Raw genomic sequence first — 21,865 nt, forward strand, 5'->3', positions numbered from 1 at the left:
ACCGACGAGTGCAATCCTGTATTAATACAACAATAATATTAACACATTACTCAATTACTGTTGTTTTTCTTTTTACATATAAGGTATGTTACAGTTTACTGTGGTAAAAAGTTATACTACAGTATTTATTTAAATGTTTACTGCAGTATTTATTTCAGTATTTACTAGAGGATTATTTTTGACTATGTATTTCAACCAGCCTAAACCCACTTGTTTCAAGCGGTGATTTCTACATGGTAGGCGAATACTCTGAGGCTAGTAGAATGTGGCTTATCTGTACTGCACTTGCCAGTTGCCGTCTGTTATGCAGTATGATGTAGCGTTCATTAACAAATAGTTTTGATTATGTAAAAAAATAAAAAGTGAACAGACAATAAATAATATCCAGCTCACCTTGCTTGCGGATAAGCCCATTTATTTAATTCATAACTGCCACTAATAGCTATGCAAAAGAGAACCTATTTTTAGTGCATGAGAGTGTTTTGCATGTAGTGGTATTTGGTCAAATATTTGTAACCTAGCATATAATAATAATTTTTATTGATAAAGCAAGTTATTGTTTCATAACTATAGTTTTCTTTTTTTGTTGGCCAAAAGCTGCTTGCGCACATAGGTACCTCTGCGGCGGCGTTAACAATGTCGGCAGAGGGAACATTTTGAAATGGTGACATCTGCAACTTGCGTTACTTGTACTCTTAACACTGGTTGTAACTTTAGTGATGTTTAATCCTTTTTTAATTCATACACTGAAGTTTAAATAGAATATCCGGTATTGCAATTAATAAATTGTTTAATTTCATGCATATTGCATATTTTTCCTTTTTGCATTTCAAGAAACTACACTGTAAAAAAATATTTGTAATATCTGTTTTTTTTTTTTTTTTGTATTTTGTGATTCATGTTTTTTTATTATTCTTCATGGGTCCCACTTTATATTGTGTCCTTAAGTACTATGTACTTACATCAAAAATAAATACAATGTACTTACTGTGTTTATAATGTATTTGAGAACACTTGTGGTGGGCTTTTGAGTTGGGATAGAGGTTGGGTTATGGACATGTTTGGTGGCATGGGTAGGTTTAAGGGTGGGTTAAAGTGTAAGGGATGGTCAACAGTGTATTTACAAATGTAATTACAAAAGTTATTTACAGATGTAATTACATACATGTATTTAATCAAGCATAAGTACACAGTAAACGCATGTATTTACACAATAAGTACATTGTAACAAACTATTAATTTCTGTGAAAGTACATATTAGTTAAGGCCACTTAATATAAAGTGGGACCAAAGTTACTTTTTATAAAAAAATGTATAGTTTCAGGCGGGGCTCGAAATTAACTTTTTTACTTGGTAGCACCGGTGCTCTCAACTTTAAATATTTAGGAGCATCCAAAAAAAATTTGGAGCACCAGAAAAAATTTAGGAGCACTCACCAAAAATAAATGAGCACCACTGCAAACTGTATATTAAGGGGTTTATTGTATTTGAAAACAACATCAATTAGGACTAACATAAACCAGAAACAACTATCTAACTAATGCTGTGATGACTTAATATTTGTGCAATAATTCCAAAATGAATATCCTATAATTATAAAATATTGATGCTGACGATGATGCCAATAATACTAACAATGAATTACATTTCTCATGATCATGCTGCCCTGAATGTGTTTGAGTGTGAGTTATCTGATATCCGAAGTCCTGCTGTTACTTTATGAAATAAATTTATTGTTTGCATCAAACACAAATGAAGCATTGCAGTAAGAAATATTTATGTTGTTCTATTATTTTTGTATGCATGTCAATGTAATAAATACAAAAACAAACAAAAGATTATAATAAACCATTCAATTTAAGGCTGAAAGCTGCAAAGCAGGCATCAGTGATAAAGCAGAAAAATAATATACATCTCAAGAAAGATTGGAAAGGAAGAAAAGTCTCACTTTTAAAAGTTTTGATTTCTGTTTGTGTCATTTTAAATGCTACGTCTCATTATGCGCTGACTTTCATCTCTCTGTGTTTGTGGGAAAAAAGCAGGTGAGTCAGCCGACCCAATATATGAGGGGGGGCAGAGCGGGATTCTCCCGATGACCACTGGCGCAATACTGTTCTTTGTTATAAGCCGCATCAGTTTAAACTTAGTAAAGGCGAGCTTTTTTGGTGATGGTGTTAGATACTCCTAACACATTTTTTAATAATTTGACTGGAATGAGATCAAATATACATGTAGCTGATTAACACGTATTGATACATTTATTTATCTCTTCTTTTCTATGACACTGACTTCCTGTCCTCGTGACAGTTGTCTTCAAATAGTGATCCTAATTATCTGCTTTGTTTTGTATTTTTATTTTAGTGTGACTCTGCTTTTGTTTGTGAAATATGATTGGTTATCAAAATGAAGACATCATCATACACTGGCCGTCTTTTTCTCATTCATCTTTACTTTACAGGTATGATCTTGGCGGGTTAGGTGGATTTGGGGTGTGCAACCAAAATTAAATAATATATTAAAACTTAAAAGAAACATAACAAGTATGTAATATGTTTAAGTAACACTTGTGTTTATGATTTTCTCCTAGTGATCTATGCAATCCCTGCTCCTGTCAACTTTACAATATGGTCTCACAACTTCAGACACATTTTACACTGGAATTATGGGGTAAATTCTCCTCCACAGAGCGTTTTCAATTTACAAAGGTATGATTCTAAAGCAGTTTTTTATGTTTCCTCAAATACCAACAGTGTGCACACTGCAAAAAAAAAAAAAGTGTATTCCTTACTTAGATTTTTTTTGTCTTCTGACTAGTCCAAATATCTAATAATAATATTTGTCTAATTACCCTTACCTGCCTAGTTAACCTAATTAACCTAGTTAAGCATTTAAATGTCATTTAAAGCTGTATAGAAGTGTCTTAACATTTAGTAAAATATTGTTTACTGTCATCATGGCAAAGATAAAATAAATCAGTTATTAGAAATGAGTTATTAAAACTATTATCTTCAGAAATGTGTTGAAAAAAATCTTCTCTCCATTAAACAGAAATTGGGCAAAAAAATAAACAGGGGGGGGGGGCTAATAATTCAGGGTGGCTAATAATTCTGACTTCAACTGTATATCTGTGATCGGGAGTTTTTCCACTGGTGACTATGCAAATGTTTTTTTTTATTACGAAAATTATATTTTTACATCACTTTTCCAAATCGATGGATCAGTGACCGCACAGCCCTTGCTGACAAAGAGCATGTATTTGTGTGCATAAAAATATCCCTCCCTGTAAATTTGATCTAATCCATGTCCTGAAACACACCCCCTCTTCTGTTTTCATTCACGTTTGTGAATAAATCCCTGTAATGAACAACTCATTCACTCAGCCGACAATAACACAAGTTTCTGGTACTGTAGCATCTTGTTATCATATTTAATTTACATTGTTTGCTTATTTTATTTAACCAAACTAGCATAAGCCTGGTATTTAGTGCAGGTTGATGTGACTTTGCCTTATGTTCAGTGCAGTAAGTGACTTTATTACTTGTTGAGCATAAAAAGTTGGTAACATATAAAAACGTAAAAAGCGAAATCTTACCTATTAAATGCTCTGCCTTCATGCTTTGTTGTCTTTGTTTGCTCGTTACTACACCTGTACACGTTGCTAAAAGTCCAGCATCTTCACATTGGCTTTAGTCTTGACTTGTGCGCTTGAATGACATCTATCCTGGAAGCACAGTACAAATGTTGATGCATGCTCAGGGTCCGTATGCGAAATCTAGTGTATATTTTGTTGATTTTAACTAAACACCGACAGCAAAATTATTCAGAAGCCTGACAGGTTTTAAATTAAATTAATCAGCTGTTATTTGTTATTTAAACATTGAATTGAACCTGAAAGTGTGAGAAGTTTGTATTTTTGCACCCCTGATATATATATACAGATGTATAAATATTTGCACATCGACGCAATTCAAAAATCTTATACACCAGCGCAATCGATTTGAAATGAAAGAAACAAAATGTGCTTTAACTGCAGGCTATCAGCTTTAATTTGAGGGTATTTACATCCAAATCAGGTGAACGCTGTTGGAATTACAACCGTTTGCATATGTGCCTTCCACTTTTTAAGGGTTCAAAAGTGCAGAATAATAATAATAAATCAAACTTTTATTTTTTTTAAAACTTGGTTGAAAATCCTTTGCAGTCAATTACAGCCTAAGCCTGGAACGCATAGACATCACCAGATGCTGGGTTTTATCCTCGGTGGTGCTCTGCCAGACTTCTACAGCAACTGTCTTCAGTTCCTGCTTGTTCTTGGGGCATTTTCCCTCAAGTTTTGTTTCTAGCAAGTAAAATACATGCTTAATCAGATTCAGGTCAGGTAATTGACTTGGCCGTTGCGTAACATTCCTCTTCTTTCCCTTCAAAAACTCTTTAGTTGCTTTTGCAGTATGCTTTGGGTCATTCTCTGTATTCATCTGCTCTGTGAAACATGGTCCAATAAGATCTGAAGCATTTGGCTGAATATGAGCTAAAAACATTGAAACACTTCAGAATTGATCCTGCTGCTTTTGTCAGCACCATCAAAAAATACAAGAGAACCAAGACCATACTGTACATGCTCACGCCATGTCACTACTACCACCATGCTTCACTGCTTAGGATCATGAGCAGTTCCTTTTCTTCTGATCAGTCTTGTACAAGTTGATCTTATCAACTCTAATCTTGCCTTCCTGTTTTTGAGGCTCACCAATGGTTAACATCTTAATGTGAACCCTCTGTATTGACTGTGGTGTAGTATTCTCTTGATTGTTGACTCTGACACACATACACCTACCTCCAGAAGAGTTTTCTTGATCTGTCCTTCAACTGTTGTGAAGGGTGTTTTCATCATCAAACATTATTGGTTATCCACCACAGTTGTTTTCCGTGGTCTTCTGGTGTTTCTGAGCTCACTGGTGTGCTCTTTCTTTTGAAGAATGTTCCAAACAGTTGTTTTGGCCACACCTAATGGTTTTGCCATCTCTCTGGTGGGTTTGTTTTGTTTTGTTTTTTCAGACTAATGATGGCTTGCTTGACTATATGTGACAGCTCTTCGGATCTCATCTTGAGAGTTGACAGCAACACATTCCAAATGCAAATAGCACACTTGAAATGAACTCTGGACCTTTTGTTTGCTTTTACACACACAAAACACGTATAATTAATGAATATATTGCATCCTGGGCAATGCTTATTAATATTCCCCTGTGTCTGTGGCCTGTTTGGATCTTTTTTTAATTTGGATTTTACAAAATGTCAAACATATAAGATCTTAAACTTTTCCTACTTTGCCATTTTTCTTAAAGAATCCAACATGTTCTTTCATAGATTTGAAAAGGGAAAGCAAACAGAGCATTTGAACATCAGAAATACAACTATGGATGTCTCTGAAGCATGTGAAGACATCTACATACCCTGCACTTTCCTTATTTGGGCATCGCTTGACAATATGAATTCATCAGTAATTGAAAAAAGATTCATACCGTATGAAGACAGTAAGTATTTGGAGATAAAGTACAGTTTGTGTGTTCATGCATTTTGTATGTTAGTGGGTCTCTTGATTTAGAGTTTGTAAGTATTTAAAAAATGTATTTGATGATGCTTTGTTTAGCAATCATAGGTCCACCAGTTATATTTTTGTCTGGCTGTGGAGACTGTTTGAATATCAGCATCTCTCTACCCAATGAATCAAGGAAAGACGATAAACTGCGTCGGTTTTATAATTCTGTGTCCTACAGTATAAGTTGGAAGAAACATGGAAACAATGAGGTAAGGATCCTGTAGAAAGTTCATACTTTACCTATGATTTAATTGAAAACTCTTTACCTCTTTTAATAAAACCTTCTCTTGTCTGTGAAATGCAATTTATGATTATTATGTGCCTTATATTACCTTATAGTATTTCAACCTAGAACAGAAAAAGAACCAAAAAAAACAAAAGAAAAAGGAAAACAGTATTTTGTACAAAAGTAAAAACATGTTTTTCTATATATATTTTTTTATACAAAATGAATGAAAAGTACTATCCCATACTAATGTACAGTTGCAGGACTTAGTCATTAGCATTTCAAAACTTAAAAGCTTAATTTCTTACTAGTAAAGTAATAAACAACACTGTTCTTGAAGAAATAGTTAACCCAAAAATAAAAAAGTTTGCAAAAAAGATTTTCTCACCGTTCCAAAATTGTTTTATTTTTTTATTATTTTGTCTGTGTAACACAAAATAAGATACTTTGAAGAACGTTAAAAAAAATTTTACCAAACAGTCATCAAAATAGCTCCTTTTTGTGCCTATATAAATTCAGTTTTTGGAACAAGTTAAAGGTGATAAATGATGATTAAATTTTCATTTTTGAGTGAACAGTTCATTATACAAATGTTTGTATATTGATAACTGTGGCAACTGCAAACTAGGGCTGTAAGATTATGGGAAAAATCATAATCACGATTATTTTGGTCATAATTGTAATCACAATCATTCAAAATGATAATCAGTTGAAGTCAAAATTATTCGCCCTTTTGGTAATTTCCCAAATGATGTTTAACAGAGCAAGGAATTTTTCGCAGTATTTCCTATAATATTTTTTCTGCTGGAGAAAATATATATATTTTTTTTATTTTGGCTAGAATAAAAGAAGTTTTAAATATTTTAAAACCTATTTTAGGATCAATATTATTAGCCCCCTTAAGCAATATATATTTTTATTGTCTGCAGAAGAAACTATTGTTGTACAATGACTTGCCTAATTACCTTTATTAAGCCTTTGAATTGCACTTTAAGCTGAATGCTAGTATCTAGAAAAATATCTAGTAAAATATTATGTGCTGTCATCATAGAAAAAATAAAATAAACCAGTTATTAGAAATGAGTTATTAAATCAATTATGTTTAGAAATGGGTTGAAAAAAAATCTTTGAAATTGGACGAAAAGGGTCAAAAATAATTCAGGAGGGCTTATAATTCTGACTTCAACTGTATATTTAGTTATTTTCCTCCCTGTAAATAAGAAAAGGGACATAAATACAATAGAATAAAAATATTAAACAAACTGCGCTTTAAGCATCTTCACTGTAAGAAATTCATTCATTCATTGCAGTGGGATAGAACTATTGTGCAATATGGCGATTGAGACCGGAAGTAGGAGAGAGTTGCCATGGTAACAACGAATATTAAAGTAATTAAAAATGTTTTTTCTTTGAAAAATGCAAATATACCTATGATAGAATACAAAATTTAAAACAGAATTTGATGAGCACTTCTCTGAACTGAATGTATTTATTTATTTAAAAGTAGCAAGCTTTGAAACCCTCATTAAAACTCAAAAGCAAGACACATTCAAGGTGTGGGCGTTAGACTTTTGTATTTATATATATTTTTAAACTCCCAGTTCAATCTTAATTTTGAATTTTAAATTCTCAGTTTGTGACTCAAAACCCTTATTTTTTGCTGCCCTTATAATTATTTTGTTTATTAGAGCTTTGTGAAGGGCTTTTAATTGAGGTTTTATCTTCCACTTTGCATACTTCGTTTATTATGTGAACGGCTTCTGACTGAACTTCATCCATTGTTAACATTCTGAAACAGTTTTAAAGGTTTTTTTTTTTGTCTGCGTGTATCCTTTAGTCACTCAGTTATGTTATGAAAATGTATTTTCTTGTGATAACGGGATTTTATTGAGACTTGTTTTCCTCACGCATGCATATATATATATATATATATATATATATATATATATATATATATATATATATATATATATATATATATATATATATTAGGTATGCGTGATAAATCGGCGCCCATATCGTTATCGGCCGATAAATGCTATTTGTATGATTATCGTTATTGATCCAATATCATAATTAGGCTGATATATTTAAGCCAAAAAATTACGTAATTGTACAGGCCTGCCTGCCTCGCGCACGCGTGGGCGGAACTTGATCAGACTTGTCCAGTGCACTATAATGGATTTCTCCTCACACTGATTATTCCCTCAAAGTCTGTCCTTTCTTCGCGTGGCTTGCTGTGCATTAATAACTCAGTAAGTAACCTTGTTCCTTGTCATTGTATATTATTTTTGATTGAGTATCATTGTGTATTTTGCTTTAAATCGCCTCAGGAAAAATAATAAATGTGGAAACCTTTCCTGCTCTGTCTCTTTGTTGTGTTAGAGATAGCAGGGGAGATTCACTTATTACTGCAGGGCTGAATAATGTTAGTTTCGGGGTTAACTCTTTTAGTTGCAGCTGATGAATGAAAGAGGACACATGTAACTTGGTCCAAAATATTTATTACTTTCCGTGTGGTACAACAAGTAAGTCACCAAAGAGGGAACATCACAGAAAATGGTCTCATTGCGAAAAAAAAAAAACGCTCCTCTTTTCTCTCACCCTCTCCCTCCACTTAACTCACACCCCAAACCCCAAACCCCTGTCCCGTTGAAGGACCCGCACATTTTATAACACGTGTAAACATAACGATTGTTTGTAATCTTATTATTTGTTATTATAAACGCGTTGCTTGTCATGTGTTGTTGATGTAAGATAGTATTCAGTTTGATCGGAATATTTATATTGACTATAACAAGCTTGCGTGAGAGCTGTCACCGCACACACACACACACACACACATACACACACACACACATACACACTGTAGCACGGGGGAAAGGTGAATCCAGTCAAAGGGGCTCTTAACTAGCCACTCATTCTGTCTTTATATTCTGCTCTGTGTTTGTCATACAGTCAGCTCAATGCACGTTTTGTATCAAAATCTGACTCTGATGGCAACTCTGTCTCTACAGTTGAGTAAAACTCTCAGCGGTTTATCATAAACTTTTTATTGATAATTTTCCCGCGATTGACGGCAAGAACGAGCGCAGAAGCGCTGTCTGATTGACAAGCAGCACCTACATGTGAAATGTCAAAATGCCAAATAGGATAAATCTGTGCTGCATTTTCTAAACGTACTAAAACGTATTATCTGTATTTAGCTATTTGCTTGTACAGTGGCTCTAAACTGTCAAAACACCTCTAAAAAGACTTTTTCGGACATGACATATTTGTACATGTGTACAGCACTGTAACACGTTTTATTCATGACCATTTGAGCTGGTTTCAGTCCTTAGCTCTTTAATTTTTATCCTATTTAAATATATTTAACTTGCTTGTTAATTAAATATCATTTTGTTATTTAAACTATTATTTTTATGCAACAATCAATTTGCATGTTCATTTGCTATAAAGAAAAGGAAATAATTTTTGCATACAGATTTATGTGAAATGGTGAATATAGGTCTATAATCACCTTGCAATTTCGAAATCATAGCTTTTTTGCTTTGAGTATAGACTATTCAGTTCATAAGATCATTTCAATCTTTTATGAAGTTTGCTGTATAAAAATATAACAATTTAAAATATTTATAATTATCGGCCTATACATATCGGTTATCGGCCTCCAAGTCTAAAGAATTATCGTTATCGGTATCGGCCAAAAAATTCATATCGGTGCATCCCTAATATATATATATACATACATATATATATATATATATATATATATATATATATATATATATATATATATATATATATATATGTGTGTGTGTATATATATATATATATATATATATATATATATATATATATATATTTGCCTGTTAGTTTGATTAGTGTTGATTTCAAGTGCAATAAGTATGTTTGTATAAAACTTGTTGTAATGGTGCTTATAATTGGTGGGTGCGACTAAATTTTGGCTGATGCGCCTACATTTTTAAAGTTAGGAGCACCGGTGCTACCAAGCAAAAAGGGTTAATTTCGAGCCCTGTATACTGTTTTACTGGTTTTGTTAGAGTGGCTTTAAGTTGGTTGAAATCCCTTAAAAATGGCTCTTGCTTAAAGTAGTTACATTATAAGAAATTGCAAGCGAATTGCAATAACCAGGGTTTGTTTGATAATTTAGCAAAGTTCAATCATGTTAGTTCTGAAGTTTCTACAAGTTGTACTTGTAAAGTTTAATTGCTGTCTTTTTAAAATTTAGGTCAGAGAGATCTCAAGATCTCAAGAACCAAGTAAACAGTATGTCCTGGAGAATCTTCAGCCTGGTGTTCAGTACTGTGTTAAAGTACTTCCACAAATCAATTCCAACCAGAACACTCAACCTTCTTCTTGGCAATGTGAATACACAAGTAAAGAGGAGGCACAAAGAGGTAAGAAAATACTTTTTAAATAACAACATAATATGCTTTGTTAATATTCTATTGCTACACAAATATTTGAAAAATTTAACTTTTTTTTGTATAAACTGCAACCTTTTGTGTGTTTTAAATTTTTATATTAAATAATGTGACTCCTTTAACCAGCACTGACCCATGCTTTGTTTAATAAACTGCATTTTCGGGGATATATAAACCATGAACAGGATATATATACAAAGCAATAATATGTTATTTGTAGAGAGCATTTTTACAAATAAGCACAATTTAGTCTATCAAACAAATTCAGACAAGGTGATCATGACCCAGCATTAAGAGCACTGAATGGCTTATATGGTAAATTATTGTTTCCAAGTAGTTAATGCTATGGAGAAATACCTTTCTATAAAAAATAATGAATTTTACTGCCAAATATAGCATGAGAGTAACCCAAACTGTTTCCTTTGAGTTTGGTTTATTTAGCATTACATCAATAGCTATTAGTATGGGGATATCACAACCCTTACTGAAAAGCCACACAAGTTTCATATGCGAACACATGACCACATGCAAATACAGAAATGCACATTTGAAAGTTCTCATGTAAAAATCACATGTGAAAATTTGATAAAACACATGTGAAACACAAAACCACATGTGAAATGCACATGGGATGTATGTGTACTTGGTACAATTTTGTGTAAACACCCAATCACCTGTTGACATCACTTGTTTCAAATCACATCATTATTTAACCAATTTACCTGATTACAAGCCCAAAATTGCTCCTATCGCAACTTTTTTTGGAATGTGTTCTGGTCTGAATGACAGGAAAGGATGTATATTTACAAATGAAATGAAGTTGACCAGAGAAAATATGAAATATCTTGTGTTGATATTGTCTGCAATGAAGTACAAGTCAAAGTAAATTTGCAAATAACTACTTTCTTTTTTTATTTGCATTTTCCTTACTGTCCAATTTTTTTTTTCTGATTTGGAGTTGTAATACTATTTGTACTCATAATCTGTCAGGTTTTTAAATAATAGTCACATTGTGAGCCTTTACTTAAATTGATTTGCTGAAAATGAAATGCGTATAGTAATAAATAAGCATATACACAAGCCTTTGAATCATAGCAATTCCTGCCCAACACTGAAGAAACTAGCAACAGAATGTTATATACATGTATAGGTAGGCTATAATTAGTTTTGAGTGTAAGATCTTTGGAAATTTCTGTTTAAGTTGCAAATAGTGAAATAAATAACAAAATAAAATTAATCTAATTTGCGAACTACCCAAATGCTCTTGTGACATGGACTAGTGCTCTCGTGTCATGGGCACTAAATGCAAATCGACTCTCTATGTCTTTAATTCACCATAACAAAATACATTTTGAAAGTTCATAATAGTAATAATAAAAATAAAAATTGGTTGATAAAAAAGGTGCACAACCAACAGGAACCAGCCAACAGTATTTGAGGTTTTTGCTAAAAATATTAAGTACAAGCGTGAAAGGGAAAGATTGAAGCAGTGTACTGATGCTGTGACATGTTACATGATAGATACAAAAGACTGAAGAGTCATTAGATAGAGACAAGATGAATTAAATATCACATTTAACAACTATAATGAGGCGTGATCCAGCGGTACATCCTTGATAAACTGTCTGATGTGCATTGCTCTCTGAGGTTTTGTGCTAAAAAGCACCCACTGACTTCTGGATCTCAGACACTGCAGCACATGACTGTGTGTGTGTGTGTGTGTGTGTGTGTGTGTGTGTGTGTGTGTGTGTGTGTGTGTGTGTGTGTGTGTGTGTGTGTGTGTGTGTGTGTGTGTGTGTGTGTGTGTGTGTGTGTGTGTGTGTTTGTGTGTGTGTGTGTGTGTGTGTGTGTGTGTGTGTGTGTGTGTGTGTGTGTGCGTTTTCAGCAGTATAGTGTGAATGGAGGGCTTTTTTAGAAATGCTAGGTGAATGCCAGTGTGGATCATTTTTGTTCTAAAATGCCATTTTAAAACTAAGAAGTATTAGTGTAAATAGGGCCGTGTGTATTTTTCGCAAGTAGGTTGCTGCTGTGGTAAGGGCGGGGCAGAGGATTGCGATGCCTAATCAGCATTGATATGTCTATCATCTGTGATGGATGATGGCATCGTCTATCGACCCAACCCGAATGAAGACCATTCGAGGGCAGGAGCCTTAATACCAACACAATGCTTTAAGCGAGAAATCAACATCCTATGAACTACTGTGTCAAAAGCAGCTCCAAGATCTGGCAAAAACAGCATTCTTTCTTCAGTCAGTGGCTAAATATTTCTGTGTGGAGTGATCGGTGTGACTCACGGCACAAGCAAGCGCAATATTTAAACTTTTGTGTGCTGTTTGTGTTGCTCTGCAATAACCAGGGGTGATAGCATTCCGGCACCACGCCGGATTTCCGGCGTACTGTGGCTGCGGGGGAAAAAAAAAATCAGGTTCACGGATATTGATCTGTCATTTCTCTTGATTCACAGAATTCACTCACTGCTGAAAGCGCCGGATTGATTTTTATTAAGTGCCATTTTGTGTGCTCGTGAATCATCTTTTGAGTGTAGACGCCATGTAAATAAAAGATTAATTGTGTAATTTAGAGAGCTTTATAAATTATAACGGATCTTTGTGAGATCTCTATGAACTAAGATTAACGACGCTTTTTAGTGATAATAAGAGGAGCGTGCTTTGCACTTTCCAGGCTATAATCCATTCAGAATTTGTATGAAACTTTCGTTTTCGGCACATATACGCTGATATGTTTTGGGAATGACATCTGCATATTTACGCTGAGTTTATTCTCGAAATAACGGTGAAGCAATAGACGAGACAAAAATATATTTCCCCCTTCTCCTTAAACAACTTAGTGTTTCAGCTATGAAATAGTTCAGTTTTGTATGTAGCCTAATGGCAAAGTGTTTATATTTAGTTTCGTTTTTTATTGAGCTTATTTAGAAAAACGTTTGGAGCATTTTTTTTATTTGTTAAAAATAAGTTGTTTTTTTAACGAACAGCGCCCATTGGAAGACCATCACTGTCTGTTTGATCAGTTTGCCTTCTCAAATCATCACGACTTGCCTAAAATAAAAGATATAAAACAGTTCAAGTATAAAACAATGGTAGCTTAAACGTTAAAGAATGTGTGCTATTAGGTGCATAGTTTGCTTATAAAAAGCTTGCAGGACATCGAGGCGCCAGAGCAATCACTTGCATTTTTTCAGTGGGAGCAATTTAAAGTTATCCGTCATTTTTGCTCACAAAGTACGAGTAATACATCAAAAAACGTTACAGCAATTTTATAAAATAAAGAAAAACAAAATTATGCGCTTTCTTTCGTCTGGTTTTTGAACAGGAGCGCTTAACAAAATGAAGCAAAATGTATATGCCTCACAGACATAATAAATATATTTATAGAAAGCTTTAAATTATTACTTAACGAAATAAAACAAATCGAAAACAAAAAAACTCCTTCATGTAATCCGTAAAGATGAATTTCTAAAGGCGAGTCCAAGAGGAGATTGCCAGTCAGGATCTTTGCAACACTGACTCAGAATAAGTTTATTAATAAATAATTAAGATTTGTCCTTACTCTTTCCTCGACACATTCATTGTTATTTGTTTTTGCCGGTGCTTAGGGCGAGTTTTAGCTTATTGTGTGCGCTTGAACGCGGATTCACAGTAGCAGTTTTAACATGGAGCGACACGACATCTGACGTACAGATGACACTGGCACATGCCACTGAGTGTAGTGACACTTCCGGTGGCACGTCCGGTTTTCCACTGTCATGTGTCACTCGCTAGTGGCATGTGTAGTGACCTGTGTCACTCAGAGTGTCGCGCTGCATGTCACTGCAGTGACATCGACACCCGGCGAAGCTTATGACATTAACACGAGCAAAACCATATTTAATCATTACGCGACTTTTAACCTAATTTATCGCGTCGCAAGTTAGTTTATTTGCTGAGCTACTCCACGATGTTTTAATTTAAACGCATTTATTTTATGTATTCGTAGTCATACTTCCGTACGTAATATAGTCATTTGACAGTACATGTCAGTCAAATTTATTGTGGCATGCTTATGTATGGGAGGGGTTACACTTATCTGTTGTACTGTATATTATTGCATCCTGGCAGTTCCTTTGTCCCCTACAATATGGACTTCTCTATGTTTTTAATTCATTCATTTATTTTATTATTTAACTTATTTTCATTTTAAGGTATTTTAAATAATATCCTTTAAAAAGTTATAATAAAATGCATGTTGAAAACTCATAACATATGTGCATGTAAGATAACGGGTGTCATTTGCCTAATGATTTTTAAATATTAAAGCAAAGAGACTTATAAGATTAATGTGCTAATAACGTGCTTATACTGACACCTACTGGCACATGTCACAAGATCACTGACACTGGCATGTGTCACTGACATTACTGGCATGTGTTTAAAAAGAGCCACTTGACAATAATGATGATTAGGGTTACACATAGGCTGTTAATATATTTGGGCCCAGGAGCCCACAAGTTATGTGTTAAAAGTGCGTTGCATACACAGTACCCCCACCCCTACTCACCTCAGGGGCAAGGAAAAAAAGTTCAGGCTCAGGAATTTTTTCCACTATCAGCTCTGAATAACACTTCTGAAATGCTAGCTGGCAGTAAGTTATGTTCCTCTATATCGAGTTTCTTCACCTCCGTGAAGTTGGCACCCCATAAAAACAAATAATCCCCAAAACTATGCCATTCGTTTGTGCTACGTTTGTGCTGATTTGTGCCGCAAAAACGAACGTTTGTGCTGGTTTGGGGTCTGAGATATTAAGCATTATTTTTTTAACCGTGTGACGTCACTCTCCACCCCATGTTGCGCAATTGACTTCAAAACAGCACAGGTCGTTTGTGCTCGGTTTGTGCTGGTTTGTGCCGTTAAAACGAACACGGTATCTGTTTTCCTCTTTTAGATATAAGCAAAATATTTCGGGAGCCGTGACGTCACTCTCCACCCCATTTCCTCCAAATCGCACAAGACTGGTATCATTCGTTTGTGCTGGGTTTGTGCTGGTTTGTGCCGTTAAAATAAACACTTTATCTATTTTCGTTGTTTAGATATAATCAAAATATTTCGGGAGCCGTGACGTCATTCTCCACCCCATGTTGTCTAAATCACACCAAACTGGTCTCATTCGTTTGTGCTCGGTTTGTGCTGGTTTGTGCCGTTAAAATAAACACTTTATCTATTTTTATTGTTTAGATATTGCCTTATCAAAACATTTCGGGAGCCGTGACGTCATTCTCCACCCCAGGTTGTCTAAATTGCACAAAGCAGGTGTCATATGTTAGTGCTGGATTTGTGCTGGTTTGTGCCATAACAATTAACACTTTATCTATGTTTATTGATTAGATATTGCCTAATCAAAACATTTCGGGAGCCGCGACGTCACTCAGCGCCCCATTATTTCCTCTAAAATGCACAAAGCAGGTGTCATATGTTAGTGCTGGATTTGTGCTGGTTTGTGCCATAACAATTAACACTTTATCTATGTTTATTGATTAAATATTGCCTAATTAAAACATTTCGGGAGCCGCGACGTTACTCAGCGCCCCATTTCCTTTAAAATGCACAAAACAGGTGACATTCTTTAGTGCTGGATTTGTGCTGGTTTATGCCATTAAAATAAACACTTTATCTGTTTGTATTGTTTAGATATTGCCCAATCAAAACACTTTGGGAGCCGCGACGTAACTCTATATTGCACAAAACAGGTGTCATCCAATTGTGCTGGTTTTGCCATTTATAAACACTTTATCTGTTTTCCTTGTTTGGATTTAACCAAAATATTTGGTTAGATTTGTGCTGGTTTGTGCCATGAAAATGAACAACAGATATTTCTATATTTTGTGCACAAATATGTTACTTTCGTTTGCTCACAAATTGTGCTCGTTTGTGCTGCAAAAATATTATTTGTAAAAAAAAAAAAATCAGATCATTAAGAGGTCTCTCCACCCCAGTTGCTACATATTTACTAAAATAGTCTCGTTATGTGGGTTTCATTTGTGCTGGATTGTACCTGAAAGTTTCGTGTTGCTTCTTTTATTAAAATATTGAATGAAAGATAATGATATCAGCTACCCGCATATTTTAAAATATTTAAATTTGTTTGGGCTGAAAGAAATTTTGTTTAAGATGCTTTATTTTTTTAGATAGCCTAGGCCAAGGTTATTCTGAGATCTTTTTATTATTAGAAAAAGCATGAAGGATGCGAACATCATTTTGACAGATTTAACCCAAGTAAAAGGGCTTGGCCAATATAAAGATAATTGGCTACAACCCTGCTTTACTTATCTACTTCGTTTTAGTCTCATATGAGTAGCCAGCATGCTTAACGATAGAGGAAAATTTTTAAAAAAATATATATAGAATTTTTATAAGTTTTATTTATTAATTTTATAAATATGTATTAATATACATTACATGGTTAACCTGTTTAACCATGCTGCGATTTTCTCTTACTCTTATCATCTGGTCGTCCATATTAGGCTGCTTTCGTATTTAAACTAGCAGCCTAAACTTTTCTGTTGTGGTAGGTAGGCCTACCACTTATAAGTAAAGCAGCTTTAGTTAACTTATTTATTCAATATTTATTTTATGGGGAAAAATAGATTATAACACACGCAAACACATAGGCTATGCGTTTTCTACAGATAAGTTTTGGTTTTCGTGATTGTGTTGTTTGTCATACAGTAAAAGAACAATGTCCAAATGGCAATAAAATAACAATAAATAATTGATTAATTAATTACAATTAATAATAATAATAACAATAACAACAATCATATAAACTATTTACATTCACTTAATTGGTAAACACTGTGCGTTTTTATCACGGGCTGTAGGATGTTATTTTGACCATTTTGATTTGGTTTAATAAAAGATAAACATGTAATATTTTGTTATATTTTAGTTATCCTTAGTCTTCTTATTATTGTCATTATTATTAATATTATTATATTTATTTTATATTTAATAACTTGTAGACTCTTTAAACAATGAGGAAATAACTAAACTTTTTTAATTCAAGGCCCAGACAGCTTGTTTTGTAATTTAATGCCGGCTATAGGCTACCACCTGAAGGACGGTTATACGGCGTGTTGTGATGGCCGTCACCGGAGAAAATTAATTTAAACTTTAAAACTTTAGTTTTTTGGACTTTTGTTTGAAAGCTTTAGTGGCACTGTAGCTGTCCAAGGTACTGTTGTATAATTTAAATTATAGCCTATATATGCACCAATAAACAAGTCGAATGAATGAATGAATGAATGAATGAATAAATGAATGAATGAATGAATATAGATTCTTAAATGTTGATATTGTTTTTGCTAATAAAAAATAACAAATATTAAACAAAAATTTAATAAAAATAAAATGAGCAATTTTCAATATTTATACAATTCAGTTAAATATAAGCTGGACATTTTTGGGGACATGTAATTTCTCTGTGATCTTTAATATATACTGGGTAGCTATATTTTCTAAAATCTCAACCAGGAATTGCTTTAATATGAATATGCTTTACATCCTGATATGCTGTTGTTTCATTTTCATTCTTATTTCACTTGAAAAAATCGGTACTTAATGTTTGAACACTAAAATAAATAACAGCCATTGTTTAAATGGTTATTTTACCAACAAGATGTATATTTTATATTTTTATCAACTTTTGATATAAAACCTCTGTGTAATTTATTGATTGTTAAAAATGAAATAATTTAAGTGCTATATTTTTTATTAGTGAAAGTGCACGCTTACTTTGCCCAAGGCCTCTCAAAAAATATATTTCTGCCACTATAATACAAATGCACTATTATTGTTTTATTATCATTGTTTATTTTTCCTTAATGTATGACATTTTTGATAAATTTATTTCCCCTCCAATCATTTTCATTCATCACGTTAAATTTAGGTAATTTTCCCTCCAAATAAAATTGATTTGCTGTCTTACCTGGTTTGGCACGGAATGTGAGCCTAACAGCTCAGCATAAAAAAGGGTCCGAACGATTGGAAAAGCGGCTTTTAAAGAGACAAACTATATACGAAAGTTGTTTCAAAAAGATATTTTTTTCCAAGAAAAATATACGAATTATATTTTAGTTTGAGGCCAACTGTGCGGGTGGATGATTTTCAGTCAGTGGAAAGTAGGCCTATGAATTTAATATGCCTCATGTTGTATCACAATCTTCTGTCATATATCCCAATCTTCTGTCATATATTGGCAATTTTTTTAATATATCATAACACAAATGAGACTATTTTAGTAAATATGTAGCAACTGGGGTGGAGAGACCTCTTAATGATCTGATATAATTTTTTTACAAATAATATTTTTGCAGCACAAACGAGCAAAAACGAAAGTAACATATTTGTACACAAATATAAATATCTGTTGTTCATTTTCATGGCACAAACCAGCACAAATCTAACCAAATATTTTGGTTAAATCCAAACAAGGAAAACAGATAAAGTGTTTATAAATGGCAAAACCAGCACAATTGAATGACACCTGTTTTGTGCAATATACAGGTAGAGTTACGTCGCGGCTCCCAAAGTGTTTTAATTAGGCAATATCTAAACAATACAAACAGATAAAGTGTTTATTTTAATGGCATAAACCAGCACAAATCCAGCACTAAAGAATGTCACCTGTTTTGTGCATTTTAGAGGAAATGGGGCGCTGAGTAACGTCGCGGCTCCCGAAATGTTTTAATTAGGCAATATTTAATCAATAAACATAGATAAAGTGTTAATTGTTATGGCACCAACCAGCACAAATCCAGCACTAACATATGTCACCTGTTTTGTGCAATTTAGAGGAAATAATGGGGCGCTGAGTGACGTCGCGGCTCCCGAAATGTTTTGATTAGGCAATATCTAATCAATAAACATAGATAAAGCGTTTATTTTAACGGCACAAACCAGCACAAATCCAGCACTAACATATGACACCTGCTTTGTGCAATTTAGACAACCTGGGGTGGAGAGTGACGTCACGGCTCCTGAAATGTTTTGATAAGGCAATATCTAAACAATAAAAATAGATAAAGTGTTTATTTTAACGGCACAAACCAGCACAAACCGAGCACAAACGAATGAGACCAGTTTGGTGTGATTTAGACAACATGGGGTGGAGAATGACGTCACGGCTCCCGAAATATTTTGATTATATCTAAACAACGAAAATAGATAAAGTGTTTATTTTAACGGCACAAACCAGCACAAACCCAGCACAAACGAATGATACCAGTCTTGTGCGATTTGGAGGAAATGGGGTGGAGAGTGACGTCACGGCTCCCGAAATATTTTGCTTATATCTAAAAGAGGAAAACAGATACCGTGTTCGTTTTAACGGCACAAACCAGCACAAACCGAGCACAAACGACCTGTGCTGTTTTGAAGTCAATTGCGCAACATGGGGTGGAGAGTGACGTCACACGGTTAAAAAAATAATGCTTAATATCTCAGACCCCAAACCAGCACAAACGTTCGTTTTTGCGGCACAAATCAGCACAAACGTAGCACAAACGAATGGCATAGTTTTGGGGATTATTTGTTTTTATGGGGTGCCAACTTCACGGAGGTAGTTTCTTCGCTGGTGTTTTACTTTTTTCTAAACGCTACCTTAATGTACCAGTAGCTAAAACTCGGTCATTCAGACACTGGAACCAGCGGATGTACAGCAACTTTAATCATAAGGTAAACACAAAACAAAAATCTGCATCTGCAGCTCCTTTACAGAACTCAACACTTGCAAACACTCGCTCCATCAGGCTCCTGCCCACACTGGTCACAGCTACCAAGCCGACTAATAACAGTGCTTACGCTACGCACAGTTGTATTTTTTGAAAGGTGTGCGTCAGCGTCACCCACGGTAAGGGTTATGTGACCACAACATTATAAAGCTACAGGCCCGGAGACCCAACCGCACGCTTAGACCTGCTCACTCAGACGGATCAGACCTGCTCTTCCAGGCCTTCACAGTGCCACCTGCTGTTTAAAAGATTTGCTGTTTAAACTTAAAAGATGAATTTAAAAATTCTGCTGCTTCTAAATTGTAACTTAAACTATTTTTCTAAAATAAAATATTACGCTATGATTGAATACATGCTGCTAAGTTTGCAACGGGGCTGATACAAGGTGAGCCCCGAAGCAGAACGTAGATTGCGAGAGGATGATGCGGTTGATATCAGGTCACATATATAATCAGGTGCAGAACCATGAACAGCTTTGTAAGTTAAAATCAAGGTTTTAAAATCGATGCGTGACTTTACAAGCAACTAGTGTAACTGCTAAAGAACAGGAGTAATGTGAGAGCGAGATGATGTGTGAGTTAACACACGTGCGGCTGAGTTTTAAACATATTGTAAGATCTTAAGTGAATTGGCTGGCAGACCCCTAAAAAAGAGTTACAAAAATCTAGACGAGACGTAATAAAAGCATGGACAACGGATGCGGGCAATGTTGCGTAAGTGATAAAATGCAGTTTTTGTTAACTGTTTAAAATGAGGTTTGAGGCTAAGCTGAGCATCAAAGAGAACACCAAGATTTCGCACCTGCATAGAAGGCAGTATCTTATTAATAATTCATAAACTGTTCATTTGTTACTGTTATTGTCTTTGGTAGCATTTTCAGATAGATACTGCTGTAATACGTACTGTAGACCTACATAGAACTAAAATATCTTTCAAATAATAACCGTTATATATTAAACATTTTATTTTAACATTTTTACTTTAAAGTTTTTTATTTTGCCAGAAAACATTGCTAGAAGAGTGTCCCAGAATGGTACAATAACATTGAAAATAAGAGCAAGCTGTAAATATTATATAAAATAAAATAAATACATACAATAATTCTAACTTTTGGCACTAATTTTGATCAAATCAAACACTGAAATAATTGTTTGTTAGTGTAATATTTTATGCCACATTGATTTATGCCATAAAACCTGGTAATTTTCAGTTATCACTTGATGTTGCTACTTGATAGAAAGTCTGATGTTGCTACTTGATAAAAAGTGCTGGTCTGAGTGTGCAGTTGGGTCTTCGTACCTGCCGCTTCACCCAACCCAACAGCAGGTGGCACTGTCTGAGAAAACGATAGGTGTGGAAGTGAAGGTATGTGCGTGTGTGCCTGAGCGTGCGTGCCTGAGCGTGCGTGCCTGAGCGTGCGTGCGGGCCTGCAGCTTCACCTTACTCTGCGATCGCGCAAAGGCTGCGCCAGAGCATATGCATATCAACAAACGTTTTACATTTTTTTAGTTTGTCCTAATACAATACTGCTTTGATATTGTTTTGTTGTGAAAACCCATTTCCAAGATTCAATCCAATCCATGGTCCAAAACCCCACTGGATTACTGGCCCAGATCTAAATATTATTGAATCACTTTGGGGTGTTTTCAAAAGCATTTTCCTCCACTAGCATCACATAGTGACTTGGCCACTATTCTGCAAGAAGAATAATGAATTGATGCTGTATTAGCTGCAAAAGGATGCCCTACACCATACTAATGAATTATTTTGGTCTAAAACCAGGCATATCAGTTTCACTGTTCAAGCCA

General features: G+C 34.4%; 1 protein-coding gene and 1 long non-coding RNA gene across 6 annotated transcripts in view; one reads left to right on the forward strand and one right to left on the reverse strand.

Moving 5' to 3' along the window:
- The window catches only part of crfb1 (cytokine receptor family member b1), a 33,369-nt gene that overhangs the window by 3,977 nt on the left and 7,527 nt on the right, over nt 1-21,865 (forward strand). For 2 of the 5 annotated variants that reach the window (NM_001079681.1, XM_087266991.1), the window contains 5 exon segments: nt 2,362-2,458; nt 2,588-2,705; nt 5,368-5,534; nt 5,651-5,808; nt 10,078-10,246. In NM_001079681.1, coding sequence (NP_001073149.1) covers nt 2,404-2,458; nt 2,588-2,705; nt 5,368-5,534; nt 5,651-5,808; nt 10,078-10,246 — 667 coding nt within the window. In that variant the 5' untranslated portion in view covers nt 2,362-2,403. 5 annotated transcript variants of the gene reach the window in all.
- Nucleotides 6,293-7,508, reverse strand: LOC147842321 (uncharacterized). Its single transcript, XR_015499328.1, has 2 exons — nt 7,007-7,508; nt 6,293-6,834 (listed from the first exon to the last, which is right to left on the reverse strand). It is a non-coding gene; the product is annotated as an uncharacterized LOC147842321 (long non-coding RNA).

The sequence above is a fragment of the Danio rerio genome, chromosome 9 (assembly GCF_052040795.2).
Source record: "Danio rerio strain M-AB ecotype USA chromosome 9, GRCz13ab, whole genome shotgun sequence".
Taxonomy (NCBI): domain Eukaryota; kingdom Metazoa; phylum Chordata; class Actinopteri; order Cypriniformes; family Danionidae; genus Danio; species Danio rerio.